The following is a 21433-nucleotide window of genomic DNA, read 5'->3' as shown; positions in this document are numbered from 1 at the left end:
TAATTGTTTCAATTTGAATAGAAACCAATCACAAAATCAAAATTAAATCTCTACACACCATCTTGCACATACTCACCATGAACTTTGGTTCACTTGTGAGCCTTTGTTTGTGATTGTACATTTGTATATTCTTCTAGTTTTTTCTTAGGTTTTCCCTAGTTAGGAAAAGATTTACCAATCCTCGTGGGTTCGACATCCTTACTTAATTCCCTATTCTATAACTTGTACCTTTTGCACTTAAGGGTGTCTTCAATGCTAACAGGTATCCAATGGAGCTCCGCCTTACTTGGGATTTTTGCCATCCCTACTAGTAAATCACATCATTGTTATTTGTTCAGCCTTATAAATGATCAAATGAGAATTTGTATGGTCATTCAAATGTATTATATAAATATATGTCATTTATAATGATCATTTTGATTACTTTCAATATTGTTATTCCTTTTTAACTATATAACAACTGAGATTATACAATAAGTCAATAATTAATTCATAAGTTGAATTCAGAACCTCCAATTTGTGATTACTAATCTAAATGGTACTAAACAACCATTCATTTTGTTTTTTGAAACAATTACAACTAAATGATATATATATTTTTTTTCAATTTCATGTGATGATTATAAAATAAACTATTGCTATTATGATTTTGGGTGGACTTAACACAATACAAAAACCAATGAGAAGTTTCCCAAAAAGGTGGACTTTATTATATATGGAAGAGGGATAGTGTTGTAAATTATGCAGGAGAAAATGGGAATGTGGAACGCGGCATAGAACGATAGAGACTTTCAACACTGACCCAGAAATGGAATCTAGAACTTTATCAAGGATTGGCCAAAAAGCAGGGAGTCAGCAATACCTATCTTCCCCATGCGGCTGTCCCTCTCCAAAATCTAAGCTGCCAATGCCAAATCCCAACTTGACACTAATGAGATAATAATAGTATAAAAAATTTGAAACCAAAATCGCCAACTTTCATTTAGAATCAGATTCAGTTGCAAACATAACTATCCATAATTGGACAATAATTCTTACGAAATTAGAAGTTGGACTGTAATGATACTTATTCTAGATTATCGAAAAAAAATACTAGCTAAAAGACAAACTAAGAACTATATATATATATATAAATATATATATATAAAATACTAGCTAAAAGACAAACTAAGAACTATATATATATATATATATATATATAGAGAGAGAGAGAGAGAGAGGGCGGATCCGTGACCACCTAAATTATAGTGAGGATTATACTCCAAATCTTGTCCATTAAATCTAATAACAATCAACAGGTTGAGATTAAAGACAATTTATTAATTCTTTTTTAATAAATACAATATATATTATAGATTCAAATAATTATGCATTAATATTTTTTTTTTCTCTCTCTCTCTCTCCTCTGTCTCTCCTTCTTTAAATTCTTCTTATATCTTTTGTGCATGCTATGAGATTTTTTTTTTTTTATCAAATAGTAAGAACTTCTTAAATGTAAGCGAAAATCACATATCTCCATACTGGATTTTGCCTCATTACACTTACAAAGACACAACATTTTTTTTTTTTTTTTTGACTCTGGACGACAATGTAACTCCCTACCCTACCCCCGCCCCCACTCCATCCCTGATGTCAGTGAGATTTGAACCCATGACCTCCACAATGTTAGTTAGGCTAGCTAACCAACAGGCGACGGCTTCTAATGTTGGAAGTTCATAACAATTGATTGTTTCCTTGTGAATGAAAAGTATGAAACGTTCAAAGACTTCATCTAGATTAATTTTCTCTCTCTTTTCTCAACAGTAGTTGAGTTTCAATAGGAAAACAATTAATCTGTTAATTATATTCCAAATCGGAGTATTTTTATTTAATTTTACTATGTCTTATTTTAATAGATTTAGATAAATTAATTTTATAAAAAAATAATAGATAATGATTTATTCTTTAAAACTCATCTCAACCATTAATTGTTATTGAATTTAATAGACAAGATTTGGAGTACAATCTTAACTATAATTTAGGTTGCCACGGATTTGGAGTATATATTTTATTATTTTAGAGGAGTCAAAACTTTTTAATTTTTCAAAAAACATGTCAACTCTTTTATTGATCAGTGAAATTAAATATAATGACCCGCCTCAGTGGGGCCGTATAAGAGTCATTACCTAAACAATTCAACAGTTTTAAAACAATGAAGTTCATCCAAAACTACCCTACACTATCCATGAATAAACTCAAATGACATAGGCACTGCGGGTTTTCTTGACTACATTTCTCAAGTTTGAGTCGAAATTGGTGCCATTTCAAAAGAAGAGTAGCACTAAGCACCTCCTTCAATAACCTCCCCCATAGGAGCTTCCATCATCTTCGCTGCATCCATCACAACATTTTCAACCCCCACCTCCTCATTCAAACAAAGTTTTCCGGAGAATCTTTTCTTCTTTGGTTTAGGGCCAATGTACGAGCCCTAAGAATATCTTGCTCCCCCTTTGGTCGTCCCCTCTTGTTCTTTGCTGAAGAGATATGTACTACTCCATTTGTATTGGAGAGGTTAAAATCATCTTCCACATCCAATTGTTCAATAGCTTGAACTACAACCAACTTAGACCGCTTATCTGACCTAGCCAAAGCCATCAATGCCTCTCGGCACATCCCAAGAATATGTTTTGTCGTAGCAATACTCCTATCCCCTGCCAAAGTCGATGGAGCAACCACTGTCTTCTCCTAATCTAGAATGGCTTATAAATCAGCCTCTGAGAAACTCATTAATTGCACCAACGTTGTACTGGGTAGAGTCATAAGCCCTAGGCCAATTTGACCCTCAGCCAAGCTAGGTTCAAAAACCCTAGCCTCCCTAAATCCTCCATCAAGGCTCGGATTCACCAAATTACCTAACCCAGCTTGCTTCGTCGCCTTCCTGAATCCCAATATTGGTAACCCTACCATCGCTGCTTTCAACTTCATGGCTTGCTTGACTAAAAATTCGTTGCAACCAGTCCATATCATGCTTGAACAACCCACACGCCCAATAAGGCATTTGATTTTCTCATACTGCAGCTTCACCTCTGTTGTCACCACCGAAGCAAACCGAAAAGCCCTCGAAGTCCATAACTGTCGTCGCACATCCACCATATCGCTACACCGCTATTTAGCATCACAGCGCTGCAGTGTAAAAGGATCCACCTTTAGTAAGTGTCCCATAGATGATCAAGGACTCCTCCATTCTCAAACACGATGATAGCTTCCTCACCACTACTCCTATCTCCAACAACTGAAGTGGCACACTAGTCGTATCCCAAAGACCATCATACTCCCCTAGAATTACCATTCGGTCGTTGTAATGCCATGACCCACTATGGAGAACTCGGTTACACTCCTCATTCCTCTTGAATCGAAACAAAATGCAGCCTTCGCCCGAGCCATGATCAACAAACTATTTTTTCAGCCTCCATACTGCCACTAGAGTTCCTAGGAAACTCTTCTCATCCCCAGACTTGCGGTTGATCAACCTCCTCACCAAGTAGAAGTATGACTTTACAATTGTTGGAGACCCATCTCCCCAAAATCCACCACAACATCTTCTGTGAGCGCCAATGACGCTAAAAGGCTTGCCGCCATCACAGGAATAATGAAAATGCTAGCTAGAAGAAACTAGAGGAAATCTAAATTTTTCTCAACCCTAGTAGATGCGTGTGGCTAGGTTTTGAAGCTCAGCTATTTTATTGTTTCAACAAAAATGGACGAGATAGAATCTAGACTAATGTAATGTTAATCCTAATTTAGTCAAATTCTCCACCCTCTCTCGCCATTTGAGATAATACTTAGAGTGGAATTTTAAAGAATCATAATTTATCATAACCGTTTAGAAGTAAAGTTTATTTGCAAAGAGATACAAACAAAACTTGTAATGTTGGAGAATTTTTTTTCTAAGATTGATGAGATTTAATTAGTTTTGCCATTTTAAGAGTTTAGTAGTGCATATATGGGTGGAGGATTTTTTATTTTTTTATTTTTTGAATTTCTATAAGTATTTTTTTTAAACTTGAAATTGTTAACAATGTTAGAAAAGAAAGAATCACGTACATGTAGCTAGTAAGTTGTGTTATGTTTGTTATTGATTTGATTAATATTCTGAATGTAATGAGTTCGATTCTCACTGACTTATAGGGTGGATAACGTAATGTACTTGTAGAAAATCCACATAAAATAATCTTTTTTGTCACAAAAAAGAATAAGAGAAATTCTCTCATTTTTTCCTTCTACTCTGGTTTGAGAGGATTGGCGATGGTGGGGGGAGACTCTTCATCTCTGATCAAACCCGCAAGGGCGGTTGGGGCAATAGTCTCTCTCTCTCTTGATCACGGACTGGATGACGATGTCGGTGATGATGATGGCAGGGAGGGTTTCTCTGTGAATGGTGGTGTTGGGGGCCAAAGTGCTCTAAATAGGGTTCCCACCAATTTTTGGTGTGTGGTATTGACAAATGTTTATGCACCTGGTGACCAAGCTTTGATGGCAGCTTCGTGCGGTCAAGCTTTGCTAGTGCAGCGTGGTCGGTTTCGATGAGAGTTACCGAGCTCGTGACCCAGTGGAATGAGGTTTCAGCTGTGATTGAACTTTCCAGAAGGGTTCTCATTGTTTGGTGACAATATGGTGGAATAGATTGTTGGGATGGTTGGTTGGTCCTTTAGCAAGGTGATATGGGCCTGGGCTTGGAGCTGGGTTTGTGGACTAGGGGAGTGGGGGTGTCGATGCTAGTAGAGGCGGCACTGGCAATGGCGAAGATGGCAGCCTTGACTCCGGTTGCGACAACTGTGTTGCTGGTGGCGGTGCCCAATTCCTAGGGTGGCCTCATCAATTTTCACTTGGCTTAGGCCTTCGGTTGGGTTTGGGCTTCAAGTATTAGGTTTTGGTTTCTTTGTTTGGGCCTTGGTATGTCAAGGCCTAAACTAGTGTACGCAATTTTATTTTTTATTTTAGTTTCGTTTAGTTGGTATTGGGTGACTGATAAATTGGTGATTTCTTTCCTTTTGAGAAAGGAGTTGGCAGTTTTTTTTTTTAGATATGTCGCCAAATGTACCCACACTATCTATGCTTGAATTTCATAGGTAGTGTAGGTTAGGTTCCGATGTGCTTCATTGCCTTTTAAAATATTAAATTGCTTAGGTAACGACTCTTTTTAACAACCCTACAGAATGAGTCGTTATGTGTAATTTCACTTATGTATAAAAGAGTTAACATATTACCAAATAATAATGGATAAATATCAATCAAATTTTTTAAAACATAAGAACCCTATTATCTCTAGCTCAATGTTTCCTTGCGCTACTACGAGCATTGCATTCTTGTGGCGACGATGAGCACAACAACCTCGACCAACTTACAATCCCAGGGTATCTCTGTCCGGTTCTTTTCTCATCCTTTGATCTATTTTGTCGGTTTCCCATACATTTTCATCTACCTCTACTAGGATCTGATTTTGGTTAGGCCATCTCCCACCCAAAGGGCTAAAAATGGCCCTGGGGCTAAATTTTAGCCCTAAATTCTGTACTATTCATTGATCTGACATCAATCGTCTCCAACCCGTCAAGGCTAAATTATAGCCCTAAAATATATTTTAACATTTTGGATTGGTTATATATATATGTGTGTGTGTGTGTGCGCTCGCGCTTATTTTTTAAAGTCAATTGACTTATAGTAATTGAAATAATTTATATGATAAAAAATATTTTTTCGGTTGTATGTTTTTTAAAGATAATTAAAAATATCTTTAGCTAATTTTGAAATGAAATAAAACTGGAATCATATTTTTAATATTTATTTCATTCATGACATAAGCATTTAAAAGTTACACAACAAAGTAAGAAAATGCAAACACTTGTCAGTGACAACCCTGACAATTATTAAAATCAGAAATTGAAAGCTTTGAAAACTCAATCACATAGCAAATGTCAAATTCATGGTGCTTGACCTCGCAGACTCCAGAGGTGTTGGACAAGATCATCTTGTAAATGTCGGTTGCCAACAGGAGAACGTATTATTCTATATCTAGACATATATTCCGACATGATGATTTTTCCGGATCTTGGATCCCTTTCCAAATTTTCTCTCGCACAACAGCTATATAGCCAAAGGCTAAAAAAAAAAAAAAAAACCAACGGCTAGTTGATATCAGCTAGCTGTTGCTGACGTCATGCTCCCGTCAGCATCAACTGCAGCCCGTGGGCCACCACCAATCTGATCCCTTTTTTTAAAGGGGCAAAGGGCTACTCAAAGTGCTATATTTAGCACTACAATCTCACCTTTGACCCTCTATTTTGGCCTTTTGGTCCTTAGTCTCATGGGTTGGAGATGATTTGGGCTAAATTATAGCCTTTTAGCCCTTAGTCTCCATGGGTTGGAGAAGGCCTTATGGCGCAGGCCACGACGGCAGCACTGTGGGGTGGCTGCTCGCTTAGGTTGCCTTCCGTACCGAGATTGTCCAGTGGCGTCGAGGCGGTGCCCTAAATTTCTTGCCTGGGTTACCTTCTAAACTTGGGCTTGATGTTGATTCAATGTGGAAGAGTATCCTGCTGTTGGCTAGGCTATATGTTGGTGCCAATCTAAGTGGCTCGATTGGTGAGGTGAGGGCATCGGGGGAATGAGTGGTTTGGTCCAAAAATTACTATGGTAGATGGAGACGCACTGCTACCTATGTGCAGCGGTGCTGTAGGACTGGTCGTCAGCATCAGGCTTCAAAGATGTTGGGTGCCTATAGAAATTTGGGTGTCCAATGTCCTTTGGAGGCCCAGATGAATAGAGTTGCTCTGGGCTAGTCTGTGAGGCCCCGTATCCCAACTCGGGATTGGGGCCACAAAAGTTTTTTTCAGGCCTTGTGCTGTGGTGAAGCTTTGCTGTCAAGGCTATTGGAGGTTTTGGGAATAAGCAAGGATCTCCTGCGGATCAGAAGAAGAAAAAGACATGACAGCTAACTTTTAGCTCTTCTCATGTAAATGAGATTTCCAACCTTAAGTAAGACTGGGAACTCCAACCCTAAGGGGGAGGAGATGGTGCTTGCTAAGAGGGTTTGGTCTTGGTCTAGTGTAGCCTAACTAAAGATCTTTTATCAGTTTTCTAAGAAGTGTTGCTCAACATGCGTCCACAATTGCGTGCTCGGCTTAGGTTAAATAACAACCTATATTTTCCTTTGAAGGCAAAGTTCTTTTGTTAGTTTTTAGACTCTTGTGCTCTAATTTTTTTGGAGTAGTTTATATACTAATGTAGGTGTAAACCTATATCTTGTATTACACCAATTCCAACCTTGTGGTTACTTTCATTTATCCAATGAACCGTTTTTTTTTTTGGTTGGTGAACTGTCCGATTTTTTTTTTTTGAAGAATATCATGTCGATATATTAATATTACTCAGGCCAAAAATGACCATTACATATCCTCCTTCTATCATCTATGGGTAGATAAAGAGTTTGTGGTAAACCACAGCGATACATAGATTAGATCCGATCATTTGATGGTACCCATGCTCACTTATTCCAAACAAGCCTATAACTATGAACTAATCTCACATGGTAATAGACTAGTTAAAAACAAAACTAATTAAATAATGGGTACAAAGACCCAATACTCATTCTGGACCAAAGAGATCCCGGCCCAAAACTTGATTTCAGAGCTGTAGTCTCAACCACTGGCCCAAGAAGCCCATGGACACCCCAGCATGCTTTCCTGGCCACCAGAGTCGCCGACACCCATTCAACCAACCATGATTTGAACATTGACATGGTTGACGGTAAGTCCTCAGTCTTCACCGTCCAAGCCAGCGAGAGTTGGACATGGATAGGAGCCCAAAAGAGACACACCGCCTGCCATACTAATCTGGACACCCAGATCTAGTTATGGACCAGAGCCTAAGCCCATGTAATTCTGCCATCAGCAGCCAGCTTCGCCGACATCAGCATCCTCACCGTGACATCACTGTCACACGCTTGTAGTAGTGCTCCCCCGTTCTTTGCATTAGTCTCTAGTCCAAACAGATCAAACCCTAAGGACCCAAGATCAACATCGCTGCCATACCCAATGGCATCGGCAAGACTCATCTCCTCACTCAACAGCAGCCAAATGGTTCCGTTGGCTCCTCCGCCTACTAGCAGTGCTCCTCTATTTGTTTTAACAAGCGCATCATCAGCAGCCTGGGGGAAGTTCAATCGTAGCCACATAGGCGTCACATCGATCCCAGCCATTGTAGGAGGCAACGAGGACGAGGAAACCGGGTCACGATCGTGGATGAAGCAGATATTTGCCAGCCTTTCACCACCTCCATGGCTTTTGCCAGCCCAAATTAACAGGGCTCCAGGACCTCCGCCAAAATAGCCTTCAATAATAGGGGTCAGATCCGGCCAAGATAGATCAATGGAAGGGCAAAGGTGCCCTGAGATTGGAAATTGGCCATAGCCGCTAAGCGCCTTGCCGACAAGAGGAGGCAGGGTTAGAGTTAGCGCATGCTAGATAGAATAGGGTTTTCATCTTTTTCCCCAAACTGTATATGAAAATTAATTATTGTTGACCTGCGCACAATGAAGTTAATTAATTTGGTGAACTGTCCAATTGAACCGTTTTAAAGGACAAATATTTATATTATTTATTCAAAATTTAAGCCCCCTTTAAATATTTATATGAACTCACTCTATATTCCACCCTGTCGAAGACAAAGAATCAGAGACTGGATGAGATTTGTTTTGTTGCAGCATAAGATAAGAGAAATATACAAATAATGTAGAAAATAAAAGTTGTGGCTGCAATTAGCCTATCAATTTTGTTGTCTACCCACTCCATTGGCACTGACCACTCACTTCCCTCCTCTAGACCTTTCTCTCTAGCCGAAAAGACCCATTTGTAGCAACAAAAACCAACCCATTTATGTATGGGGAGAAAATTCTGCCCAAAAAGTGGGAAAAATATTTTAATATAAAAAAGAAATCAGAAAAGTAAAAGATGAGGGCAAAAATCAAAATCCTGCACAGACCCAAAATTGGGATCAGCTCTTTCTTGCTGCTGATGGGGTCTAAAATCCCATCCTCATAATACCCAAAAGTGTCAGAAGTAAGGCAAAAGATAAGATTAATTACAACTCCCAGGTTGTGTGCTTGTGGAGAGAGAAAGCAACAGTTAGAAGGGTGTGTGGTATATAGTTGATATAGAAAAAGCACTTGTTCTGGGTTTTGTTGGTTGGTGAATTTTTTGTTTGGAGATGTCAGGTGGTGGTTGCAGTGTAGTATGGTTCAGGAGAGATCTGAGGGTTGAGGACAATCCAGCTTTGGCAGCTGGAGTTAGAGCAGGAGGAGTTGTTGCTCTCTTTATTTGGGCACCTGAGGAAGAAGGGCCTTTTTACCCAGGAAGGGTCTCAAGGTGGTGGCTCAAACACAGCTTGGCCCATCTTGATTCCTCTTTGAGAAGTTTGGGCACTCCTCTCATCACCAAGAGATCTACTGATAGTGTTTCTTCTCTTCTTGAGGTTTGTCTTGCAACTGGTGCCACTCAGCTCTTCTTCAACCACTTATATGGTCAGCTCAGCTCTTCTTCTTCTTCTTTTCTTATTTGTTTTACTTTTCTTTTTCTTGTGTTGTGTTCAGTCTGCTGCATACTTTTGAGTTTTATAGGCTTTTAGATTTTCTGTTCTGGGTTTGTTGGAAAGAATTAATTTTTTTTTCTGTCAAATAAAAAAGGTCGGTGCTTTGATGACTTGTAGATTACTAGGCTCAAGTCTTTGAATAATTTGATCTAAGATCTCTGTTCATATTCCTTTTTGGGGTGATTTACTGTTTGGTAGCATTTTACAATTGTTTGGTATCTTGATTAGTGCAAGAATGTTTATTTGATTGTTTGCTTTCTAGTGGTCCCTTTATAGTTAGAGTGGAAGCAGATTTTTTGATCTGTTCACCTAGCCTACTTGAATTTTCTTAAGAGCAACTGTTCTTCAAATTCATTAACTCCGGTATTTCCATAACATAATTGAGGGAATAAAGTCATAAATCAGCTGTTGCAATCTGATGCGTAGTGTGTCTTCTGTATTTCAGATCCTATATCACTGGTTAGAGATCACAGGGCCAAGGAGGTTTTGTCTGCCAACGGCATAACCGTGCGTTCCTTTAATGCTGATTTGCTCTATGAACCGTGGGATGTTAATGATGTCCACGGTCGCCCATTCACAACCTTTGATGCTTTTTGGGAAAGATGCCTTAGCATGCCATATGATCCAGATGCACCACTTCTTCCCCCAAAGAGAATTGTTTCAGGTTTGCATTTCAAAGTACTCTTGAGCTTCAATCATATTCAAGGATACTGAGCCTCTTATTCGATGTTTTATTTTTACCATAATTTTTTTGAAAGCCTGAACCACATTAATCATTGTGATGGTTTTGATTGGCCATTTTCTGTTAATGGCAGAATGGTCTTCAGGTACTTAAATTTTACATAGGATGTAATTCAAATTTGTTGGAGATTAAGTAGTAATAACAACCGCTTAACCATCAACAGAGAAGTGTGAATACAGATTGAGTTAAAATGCGGGACATATCATCTACTTGTTGTTAAATGTGTGTCGAGGTTTTCTGATTCCTCCCATATGCATACTTCTTTCCACAAGATTCCAAGTTATGCTTCCATAAAGCATCTTTCATGTCTCAGATGAACATTCAAATGCTCCTAAACTTTTCAGGTGATGCATCAAGGTGTCCTTCTGATACATTGATTTTCGAAGATGAATCAGAGAAGGGAAGCAATGCGTTACTTGCTCGAGCATGGTCACCTGGGTGGAGCACTGCTGATAAGGCTGTTACCACATTTATTAATGGTCCATTGATTGAGTATTCCAAAAACCGCAGAAAGGCTGATAGTAATACAACTTCTCTGCTTTCTCCCCATTTGCATTTTGGGGAGGTAAGTGTGAGGAAAGTATTTCATCTTATTCGGATCAAGCAGTTGCTTTGGGCCAATGAAGGTAACAAGGCTGGTGAAGAGAGTGTGAACTTGTTTCTGAAATCTATTGGTCTTAGGGAGTATTCAAGATACATTAGTTTCAATCATCCTTACAGTCACGAAAGACCTCTTCTTGGGCACCTAAAATTCTTCCCCTGGGTTATAAATCAGAACTATTTCAAGGCATGGAGGCAAGGTCGAACTGGCTATCCGTTGGTGGATGCTGGCATGAGAGAGTTGTGGGCTACTGGCTGGCTGCATGATCGGATACGAGTTGTAGTTTCTAGTTTCTTTGTAAAGGTTCTCCAGCTTCCATGGAGGTGGGGAATGAAGTATTTCTGGGATACACTCTTAGATGCTGATCTTGAAAGTGATGCTCTTGGTTGGCAGTATATATCTGGCACTATCCCTGATGGGCGTGAGTTTGACCGCATAGATAATCCACAGGTGCGAATGTTGAGCTTGGTCATCTTTAACTATTAAAAAGCATGTGCCTCTGCATCTGCAAACTTTTCCTAAATATTAACAATGGAAATCCATGCATGCTTTCTATGCTATATTTTGCAATTAGGCATTTCCAAGATTGTATATAGTTTAATTTCATTAATACTAGTCTCCAACACATGCTCTGCATGTGTAAGAAAAATTTTAATTGTAAAAAAAAAGTTATCTGCAAAAGAAAATAGATTTAGTGGGTAGTTATTGCAGAGAAAAAATAGTGGGAGAGAAAATGGGAGGTTGTGGGATAATTTCTTTTCAATTTTCTTAATAAAATCTATTTTATAATTGTCCTATTTACCCTTGTGATTTAATTTGTTGTCAAAGTTTTTTAATCTTTCAGGGTTAAATCTGTCAAAATTTTTAGTTTTGGCTAACAAAGCCTCTTCTCTTAATAATAGTATAGTATAGATAGACAGATTCGGTCCATTCGTGTAAAATGCAGTTTTGGATACCTTAACGATCACCAATTTGGCTGAAAATTTGCAGAAGTGATCTATACATTAGGACCTAAAAACTGAATGGTTAAGATGTGAAAATATGATCTAAAAGTTGGTCTAATGCCTATCCCTATAAAAGACCAAAAAAAGGGATCCCTTACTAGAAGGGCCCTGTATATATATATATATATATGTTTCAGCTGGATATTTTAGTGGTCCTGATCCAGCAGCTATGAATTAAATCTAGTGCACTTTTCTGTCAGCGCACATCATAGGACTACAATTTTTTTTCTCATAGAAAAAGTTTAGACACGGTTTGATTTTTGCCCCTCTTTTCCCGAGAGGATTTATGCCATATTAAAGGTTTTTACTAGTGACCAGTTTTTTTATTGATTTGATTTCTGCAGTTTGAGGGTTACAAGTTTGATCCACATGGAGAATATGTGCGACGATGGCTTCCTGAACTTGCCAGGCTACCAACTGACTGGATACACCACCCATGGAATGCGCCAGAATCTGTACTCCAGGCAGCTGGAATTGAACTAGGATCAAATTATCCTCTTCCTATTGTAGGAATAGATGCAGCAAAAACCAGGTTGCAAGAAGCATTAACAGAAATGTGGCAGCATGAAAGAGCAGCTGTTGAGAATGGAACTGAAGAAGGTCTCGGAGAGTCTTCTGAATCAACCCCCATTGCCTTTCCTCAAGACATACAAATGGAGGATAGTCATGAACAGGTGAGGAATAACCCTCCCCCTCCAACTCGACGCTATGAGGATCAGATGGTCCCTAGTATAACTACTTCTCTTGTGCGAGTTGAAGAGGAAGAAAGTTCTGTAGATCTTCCGAGCAGAGCGGAAGTGCCTACAAATGTTACTGGGGATCAAGAATCAAGGAGAGACACATTAAACCAAGAGGGTTTTCAGCCTAATCATAACAACACTCCACCACAACCCAATACTGCCCTAACCCTGCAATTTGTTGTTGAAGATTCCAGTGCAGAATCTTCCAGCAGTACTAGGAGAGAGAGGGATGGAGGTGTAGTTCCAGTTTGGTCTCCTTCAACTTCTAGCTACTCGGAGCAGTTTGTGAGTGATGAGAATGGCATTGCAACAAGTTCTTACTTGCAAAGACATCCTCAGTCTCACCAAATAATGAATTGGAGGCGGCTATCACAAACTGGGTAAGAACACTTAAACAATTCACCCAAAATGCATTAGCTTTTCTTAACACGTAATAAACAGATTGTTGAGTTCTTTGTTATCCACAGCCTTTTTAACACCTTCCTCTTGCCAAATCAGTTGAGAAGCTCAGCTTCAAGAAACTTCCCTTCAGCCTCTTACTAACATGGAATATGGTTCTCTGGTTATGTATGCATTACACAAATTTCTTGAGTTGTGTAGTTCTGAAATTATGTATCAGATGTTCACAAAGCAATAAGTGAATGCCAATTTGTTACAGGCCTGCACACAAATTCTTTTAGTATTGCCCTCTTCACTCTATTTTTTTCTTTTTCAGGTAAAACATATGGCTGTAATAGGATAAAAATTGCTGAGGCATCGGCATTATGATGCGCTGGCATCGGCATCATGATGCGCTGGCATCGGCATCAAGTCCTATTAATTGGGGAAGCTGAACTTTAATTCTAGACTGAACTTGGACCCCTTTCTCCTCTCCGAGTGACCTCAACACCAGTAGACATCCTGTGTGTGATATGTTTCTAATTAATACAGGCCGCTTATTAGCTATTCATTTCTTGTTCTACCATAATGTAGTTCTATGTATAGAATGTTGTAATAAAGGAAGTGAGTGAAATAAGATATGTAGTCATTGAATACACTGGTTTTCTCTTCTTTTCCTTGTTACTTTCATTAGTAAATATCTTATCATAATATTTTTCACGTTTTCCTTATTGATGTAGTCTTTTAGGTGTAAAACTACACTGGTTTATTAATTTGAAACTGCTCACACAAGTCTTTAATCTTTGTGAATTGTTGAGCTGAAAGAGATGAGCTAGATGATTGAATGTTGCATTGAATTTGATATGGTCCTCGTCCTATATGAAAGAAGCAAAATGGAATGGAAGTGAATCTTATTAATTAATATTTTCTTTGTTCAGTGAAGGAAATGTAAGACCCATAGAGAGGGGGATAACAAGAATCGAACTCTTGTGAGGATACATGGATGAGATCGAGTTCTACTATAAGGGCTATGAGCCCCCATTTGAAGCTCACAAGTCTTACTAGAACTATGGATAAGGAATAAATCCATTTTCTTTGGCAGCACCACGTCAACTTTACGACATTGTTGTATTGCCAAATCTCTGACTGAACTTCTTCCTCTTCGTACAAAAAACAACTTTGGGCTGCAACCACGGCAGGGACGTTTCCGTGGTCAGGGGAGGAGATCCGGGTTTGGGCTCGGGCAGCGCCTTCCTTCCTACAGGGATTGGCGGATCTTCGATGGTGGAACTGGACTGTTGGCTGTAGTTGTGCAGAGTGGCGGCTGGATCTTGATCTGGTGTTTGGGATTGTTGCTGGCGGTGCCGTTGTTGAAGTAGCCAGCGATGGTGGTCTTGATGCCGTCGGCGCCGAAGTCGATAATCCAAGGAGGCTGTTTTTTCTGGTCGATGTTTTGGGTGCAGATAACACCAGAGGCGAGTGACAGATTGTGGCTGTATTCGAGTGCCCGACGTTGGGTGTTCCGCTCTCCAGGAGTTTGGGCTGCTATGGGGCCCACTTCACCCTTCTGTTGGGCTAGATTTCTCTATGGGCTTGGATTTGGGATCCAGTAGTGCAAGATGTTTTGTGCAATTATGTTGTTTCTAGCCCTAGAGATAAGGGCAAAGGAAGGCTTTACTGGTCTTCTTGCCTACTACTAGGAATTTGGTCTTCTACTACTTTCTTCTTAGTTTTCTCTAGTTGTATACCAATTGAGGTCTCTAGGCGACTAAATTTACTATTCAAAGAGAGGCTAGTAGTGAGGACTTGATTTCTTGTTGTTTAGGCTCAATAAGTGAGCGTATGTGTTAACAGTGAGGGTCACTTGTCTTTTGCTTGGCCGCTTGTGCCATTTAGGATTTTGGTATGAGACAGCATCTGATGTACGTGCCTTCTGGCTATTGATAAGTAATGAAATTATATACTTTCTTAAAAGGGCTAAATATTAGTTACTACTCTGTGGTTTAGGTCCAAAATCAATTCAGTCCCTAAACTTCTAATTTCATCAAAAAAACCCATGCACTTTCAATTTTGATCTAATAGGTCCAATTCGTTATTATTCTGTTATGGGTTCAAGTTATAGTTGGATTATTTGTTGAAAAACTATTTATTTGATAGATTTTTAATAGTGGATCTCACTCCTAAATTGACTATGCAGGCCACCTCAATACCACATCATAAAACATAGGCCATATATGAGCCACGTCAATAAGTTAAATGACTCAATTGTCGGAAGACTAATAAATTGGACCTATTAGATCAAAATTAAAAGTGCAGGGGTGTTCTTGATGAAATTAGAAGTTCAGGGACTGAATTGATTTTGGATCCAAACTATAAGGTAGTAATCAGTATTTAGCCCTTCTTAAAATAAAAAAAAGTCTCTGACTGAACTCCATACTGGTGGAAGTGTTTTGTCATTTGGATCAGATTTCACTGGCTCAGACCCGAAAAACACTATACAATGCAGTAGCAGCAAGCGCCCCGAGAATAGGAGCTAAAAGATAGACTCAAAGATTCTTATAAATACTAGTAACAGTAGCATGGCCAAAACTCCTCGCCGGATTCATGGAAGCTCCAGTGATTGGCCTGCAGAATCATCGAATGTGTATATGTGTAATTCTCATCTCATGTGAGTTGCAAAAAATGAGCTAACTAGTAATGTAAGGCGAATGTTAGTATCATCATTGTTCTTCAATGATCCAAATTGTAAAAGATTCTTACCCAGCAACCGTGGCATTTAGGCCTGGCAACGTGCGGGTATAGTGCGGGTATGGTGCGGGTTCTTAACGGGTCGGGTTTTTAACGGGCCGACCCGGTAAGAACCCGTTAGCTTAACGGGTTTCGCGGGCCAAACCCGATGGGTTTGCGGGTTTTCCATTGGAACCCGTTAAAACCCGTAAACATTTTTTTTAATTTTTTTTAAAACTTTTTATCAAAGCAATTAAAATCAATTAAGACTTATATATATACCCCCCCTCATTTGCCATTTTCTTTATATGAACTTTTTTGGTTATCTATTTTGAAATTTTTTATTTTCTATCTTTTTAGATTTTTTTTCCTTTCCTTTTTTGACAAAAAATAATTTACAAATCACAATTATACGACCATCCAAAGGTCGGACCCTCACAGATCACCTAAAGGATCATCTTTACCGATTTATACGATGATCCAACGGTCGGATCCTCAAGAATCGCCCTTAGGTTCATCCTCTCAAAATTATACGAAGATCCAACTGTCAGATCACCGAGAAGATCATCTTTACTGATTTATACGATGATCCAACGGTTAGATCCTCACGGATCGCCCTTAGGTTCATACTCTCAAAATTATACGAAGATCCAACGGTCAAATCACCTAGAAGATCATCTTTACCGATTTATACGATGATCCAACGGTCAGTTCCTCACGAATCGCCCTTAGGTTCATCCTCTCAAAATTATACGAAGATCCAACGGTTGGATTGTCCCGGATCGCCCTTAGAATCATTCTCACAAAATTATATGACGATCCAACGGTCGGATCCTCATGGATCACCTTTTGAATCATCTTTACACAATTATATGAAGATCCAACGGTTGGATCGTCCCAGATCGTCTTTAGAATCATCCTCACAAAATTATACGACGATCCAACGGTCGAATCCTCACAGATCTCCTTTTGAATAGTCTTTTCACAATTATACGAAGATCAAACTGTCGGATCATCATGGGGAATAAGAAAAATTATAAAAATGCCTTGGTTGAAAAAAAAATGAAAAAAAAAAGAACCCGTATGGGTAATGGGAAATGGGTTTTTGGGAATGATTTTTAGTTAACGGGTTCCAACGGGTTCCAATGGATTTAGCCCGCAAAACCCGTTAATTTGCGGGTTTTTTGAGTGCGGGCTTTTTTTAGCCCGGATTAATAAACGGGCGGGTTTGTGCGGGTTTTTAGCGTACGGGTATAGTGCGGGTTATGGGTTTAAATGCCAGGCCTAGTGGCATTGAACAGAACTGTAACACCTATTGCAACTCCAGATAAGTTCTTGCTCTGCTTTTATCAGTCAAGAATGGAGTTAGCAGTGCTTTTTCAAGCAAAATAGAAGGAAAACAAAGTTGATGATACCCTACATACCGCTTTGTGATCAGTGGCTACACCACAAATGGTGAACATCAGTATAAAAGTGGCTATGAATTCCCAGACGAGGGCTTGTAGGTGAGTTGTTGAATCAGAGTAGAGAGTCACTGTCACGTTAATATTGTCTTGAAACAACAGCCTCAGAGTCGAGCTTGCTAGTGTTGCAGCTGTCATCTGTGACAATGATACATAGGTACCTATATAACACCAAGTTTAAAGAAAATTAGAAAAACCAAAAGGTTTTGGACTAAGTCAATGAGATAGAGTCTGGATTGTCTGGATTTGTCTCGACATGGGGTTAGAAATGAAACACAAAATTTCAACTCATATATTGATCAAAAGATAATGATCTTTACTGGGAATATTACACTTTAAACTTATGACATATTTTTCGTGTAGTATGACATGACATGTTGTATGACATGGTATACTTTTTCGGAATAGAAGTCTTACATGTTTGTATGGAAATTTGCGATCGGCAGCCAAGGCAATAGAAGCAGCAGGATTCAAATGGCAACTAGAGACTCTGCCCAACTGTATAAGTATGTGCCATCAAAAGAAGACCCCATACTATGTGCCATCAAAAGAAGACCCCATACCATTGCTATGCCCATAGTCTCGTAAGAGGATGTGTTATGTTGACAAGAGCAGCCCCACACCCCATAAATACAAGAACGTATGTTCCCACTAGCTCTGCCAACATCTATTCACACAAAGAATTGAGGCATCATGTTACAAATCATATCGATGATATATATTATATAGAGAAAAATTCAGTTACCGTCTCCAAACTATGCTGCCAAGGCCAATTTGATACCTGAACTCTCAAAAGTATCAATGTGATACCCAAACACATATTTTGACACCAATGTGATACTTCCGTCCAAAATTTTTGACGGCGCCGTTTCTTTGCTGACGTGGAGACAAATTTTTTTTTATGAAGGGCAGAATAGTCTTTCACTACTAGCTAATTTAAAAAAAAAAAAAAAAGGAACGAAACCATGAACAGAGCTCTCTCTCCCAACTCCAATTCTTCTTCTTCTTCCAACACTACCTCCTCCCACTCCAATTCTTCTTCTTCTTCTTCTTCTTCCCAACACGACCTCCAATCATAACTCAGATTCACCTCTTCCTTTCTTCGCTTTACTTTAGCTCTCTCCTCTCTTCAATCTTATCTCCGACATAATCCTATCTATCACCTCCATATATGTGTTGTCTGTCCATTTCTGAGCTCCGATTCAAGTTTCAGTTTCTGGATTTTTGTTCTTTCCTCTGCTTTAATTACCAGTCGTGTTTTTAACTTTTTATTTACTTATTTTCATTCATTTCTGTTTTCTGGGTTTTTGTTTGAACTTTAAACAGCGCTTTTGGGACTTATTTCTGATTATTTGCCAAATAAAGCCTTGAAATTTGAGTCAAAGATTCATGCTTCCTGGGTTTCATGTAGGAATATCTTCCCCATGAGTCAAAGATTCAACCTTGTTCTTGCCACTGGTGCCTACATCCGATATACTCAATTTCAAAATATCTTAAACCACATCAAGCTCAACCTTTGCTACAGAACTATGTTAATACCCAGAAAAATCAATGTCATCATCATCAATCAATTTGTCAAAGAAATCCTCGTCGGTCTGAACAAAATTTTTCACAGGTGCAATAAAAGCATAAATTTACATGAATAGCCGGCAAGCTCCAGAAAACTAACACCACGCCATCACCACGCGTCAAAACAGCGCCAACCCGAAAACCTCCGTCGCAGCACCGCCCTAACACGCCGCAAGACACCCCTACACTAATCTGAACACCCGCAGCAGATCCAAGACAGAGATCGAGTCAGATCCCATCGGGATCGGCCCCACCAACACCAGATCCGAACGGCCACAGCCAACAAGCAGGGGCGATGACGTCAGAAGCCACCGCCGGAGCCCCGAGATCCGCCGCAGCACCCCCGCAACCGTCACCCATGAACCGAGATGGCGGATCGAAATCGATCCGCCCAAACCGGCACAACATCCCAGCCACCTACCCAGAGCCACGCCGCATCCTTGGCACCCCTCCACAGCTTAACAAACAGCCTCCTCTCCCAGACGGGAACGCAGCGACGGAGGATCCATCGACAATAGGCCGGGAGAGAAAGCCCTCCTCCGAATTTCCTTTCTTTTTTCCTCTCGCGCGTGGGGCGCGTTCTTTTTCTCCCTCACGAGTCCCCCTGATATTTTCTTTCTGTTTTTTGAAGTCCCAGATCATCTGAGAAGAAGAGAATAAGAAGATAAAGAAGAAGGAAAAAAAAAACAATTAACAAAAGAAAAGGGCAAATTGGTCTTTTTCTTTGTTTTTGGTCTTCACGTGCTTGCCACGTCAGCAAAGAAACGGCGCCGTCAGAAATTTTGGACGGAAGTATCACGTTGGTGTCAAAATATGTGTTTGGGTATCACATTGATACTTTTGAGAGTTCGGATATCAAATTGGCCTTGGCAGCATAGTTTGGGGACGGTAGCTTAATTTTTCTCTATTATATATTGTTCCACATCGAAAAAGTAAAGGTCTGATGGTAAAAGTTTCTAAGTTGCATACAGGAGTTTCGAGATTCAGGTTAATTTCGGGTTGCTAGCAAAGTTGGTTTACCGATTACTCAGATACTGCTTTTACCATTCAAGTATAGTTAATACCTCTAGAAAACCAAAACGCTTATGTTTACTTTACAACTCAGTATCTTACAGCAAAAACCAACTTCTTTTAAAGAAGCATCAATATCAAGCTAGCCCCCAAGTTACAAACAACACCGGTGCAACGAGAGGTGAGTCTCCAACAATCCCAATATAGATAATGGAAATGAAAGATCTCTTGGTTGATAGAAGAAGGATCATATACCTCATGAAAATTAATCCATCAATTACCTTTTGGAAGATTGTTAGAGGAATTTCAGTCGGATCCCATTTGGATCTGCTTCTTCTAAAGTAGATAGCTTAGTGGACACTCCAAGGTTAGGGGATGAAATAGAATGTGAGTTAGCCATTTCAAATGCTTGGAAACTAGACCACCATGCATGGAAGAGCCACCCTAGCCAAGTAGACTTATATATGCAATATTTCTTTGCATGCATTAGGGGAAAGAAAAAAAAAAAAAATTTGGAGCCGGACAAACATATCATAAAGATATTCTTAAAGTACATGTTAGGGAATTTTATGCGTCACTTCCTTGCACAAGAAATTTGTGTTTTTGTGTGTCATTGTGTACAGTTTATTGAAGCCGGACAAACATTACTTTTTTTTTATTTTTAATAATAGATAATTTCATTACTTATCCATACCAGAAGACACGTATATCAGATGCTGTCTTATACCAAAATCATAAATTGCACAAGCCACCAAGCAAAAGACAAGTAACCCTTAGTGTTAACAAATGCGCTCCATTATTGAGCCTAAAAGCAAGAAAAAAAAATCCTCACCACCTATCTCCCTTTGAGTAGTAACCTAGTCGCCTAGAGACCTCAATTGGTGTTCAACTAGAGTAAGTAAGATGCAAGTAGTAAAAGACCATACTTCTAGTGATAGGCAAGAAGACTAGGGAAACTTAAAGCTTCCCTTTGCCCTTATCTTTAAGGCCAAGATCAGTACCAATAACTGCAGGGTAAGAGAGTCGCAAAGTAGCGACATTTGTTCCTACTCCCAAGTAGCTTGCTAAACTTCTTCTTCAACATCATCAAAGTGACATCCATCAAGGTACGAAGGAAGTGAGCCTTGAAGTAATACAGGTAACATCTCCTAGGAATCGAACTTCACACATCTCATTCTTATTCCGAAGATTAAGGAACCAAAGCTTCCTTCTGACTTGAGACCAATTGCTTTGTGTAACGTGGTGTACAAGATAGCTTCCAAGGCTCTGGCTAATAGACTCAAGCCGATTTTGCCTCATATTATTTCCCCACTACAGAGTGCTTTTGTTCCGGGAAGATTAATTTCAGATAATACTTTGGTTGCTACGGAGATTGCTCACTTTATGAAGAAGCTTCGTAGGCAGGCTGAGGGATTTTTCTCTCTAAAATTGGATATCTCAAAAGCGTATGATCGTTTGGAGTGGCAATACCTTGAAGCTGTTCTTCTCAGGTTGGGTTTTTGTAGAAGCTGGGTTACCATTGTGTTAGCCACAGTGAAATGTCAGCTATTCCATTTTGATAAATGGTTCTCCCACAA

General features: G+C 39.4%; 1 protein-coding gene and 1 pseudogene across 2 annotated transcripts; one reads left to right on the top strand and one right to left on the bottom strand.

The window, feature by feature from the left end:
* The first annotated feature begins 8992 nt into the window (after positions 1 to 8992).
* LOC112178737 (cryptochrome-1) lies at positions 8993 to 13806 on the top strand. Of its 2 annotated transcripts, XM_024316941.2 has the most exons (5): positions 8994 to 9553; positions 10067 to 10285; positions 10708 to 11414; positions 12313 to 13088; positions 13424 to 13806. In XM_024316941.2, exons 1-5 carry the CDS (start codon positions 9241 to 9243, stop codon positions 13425 to 13427), a joined length of 2019 nt encoding a protein of 672 aa, XP_024172709.1. In that variant the 5' UTR covers positions 8994 to 9240; the 3' UTR covers positions 13428 to 13806. The 2 variants fall into 2 exon arrangements, with proteins under 2 accessions (XP_024172710.1, XP_024172709.1); XM_024316942.2 differs by lacking the exon at positions 13424 to 13806 and having other exon boundaries at positions 8993 to 9553; positions 12313 to 13092.
* A 1757-nt stretch (positions 13807 to 15563) lies between these two features.
* LOC112178403 lies at positions 15564 to 21376 on the bottom strand (annotated as a pseudogene).
* Positions 21377 to 21433: the final 57 nt, after the last annotated feature.

Source organism: Rosa chinensis, chromosome 7 (assembly GCF_002994745.2).
Source record: "Rosa chinensis cultivar Old Blush chromosome 7, RchiOBHm-V2, whole genome shotgun sequence".
Lineage (NCBI taxonomy): Eukaryota > Viridiplantae > Streptophyta > Magnoliopsida > Rosales > Rosaceae > Rosa > Rosa chinensis.
This window is presented reverse-complemented; position numbering and strand designations above follow the sequence as displayed.

Bases quoted from the DNA above. Each gene is read 5' to 3' on its own strand.
- LOC112178737 (XM_024316941.2), top strand. From the start codon at position 9,241: ATGTCAGGTGGTGGTTGCAGTGTAGTATGGTTCAGGAGAGATCTGAGG. The intron at 9,554-10,066 runs GTCAGCTCAGCT...TCTGTATTTCAG, and splicing joins CTTCTTCAACCACTTATATG to ATCCTATATCACTGGTTAGA. The intron at 11,415-12,312 runs GTGCGAATGTTG...TGATTTCTGCAG, and splicing joins ACCGCATAGATAATCCACAG to TTTGAGGGTTACAAGTTTGA.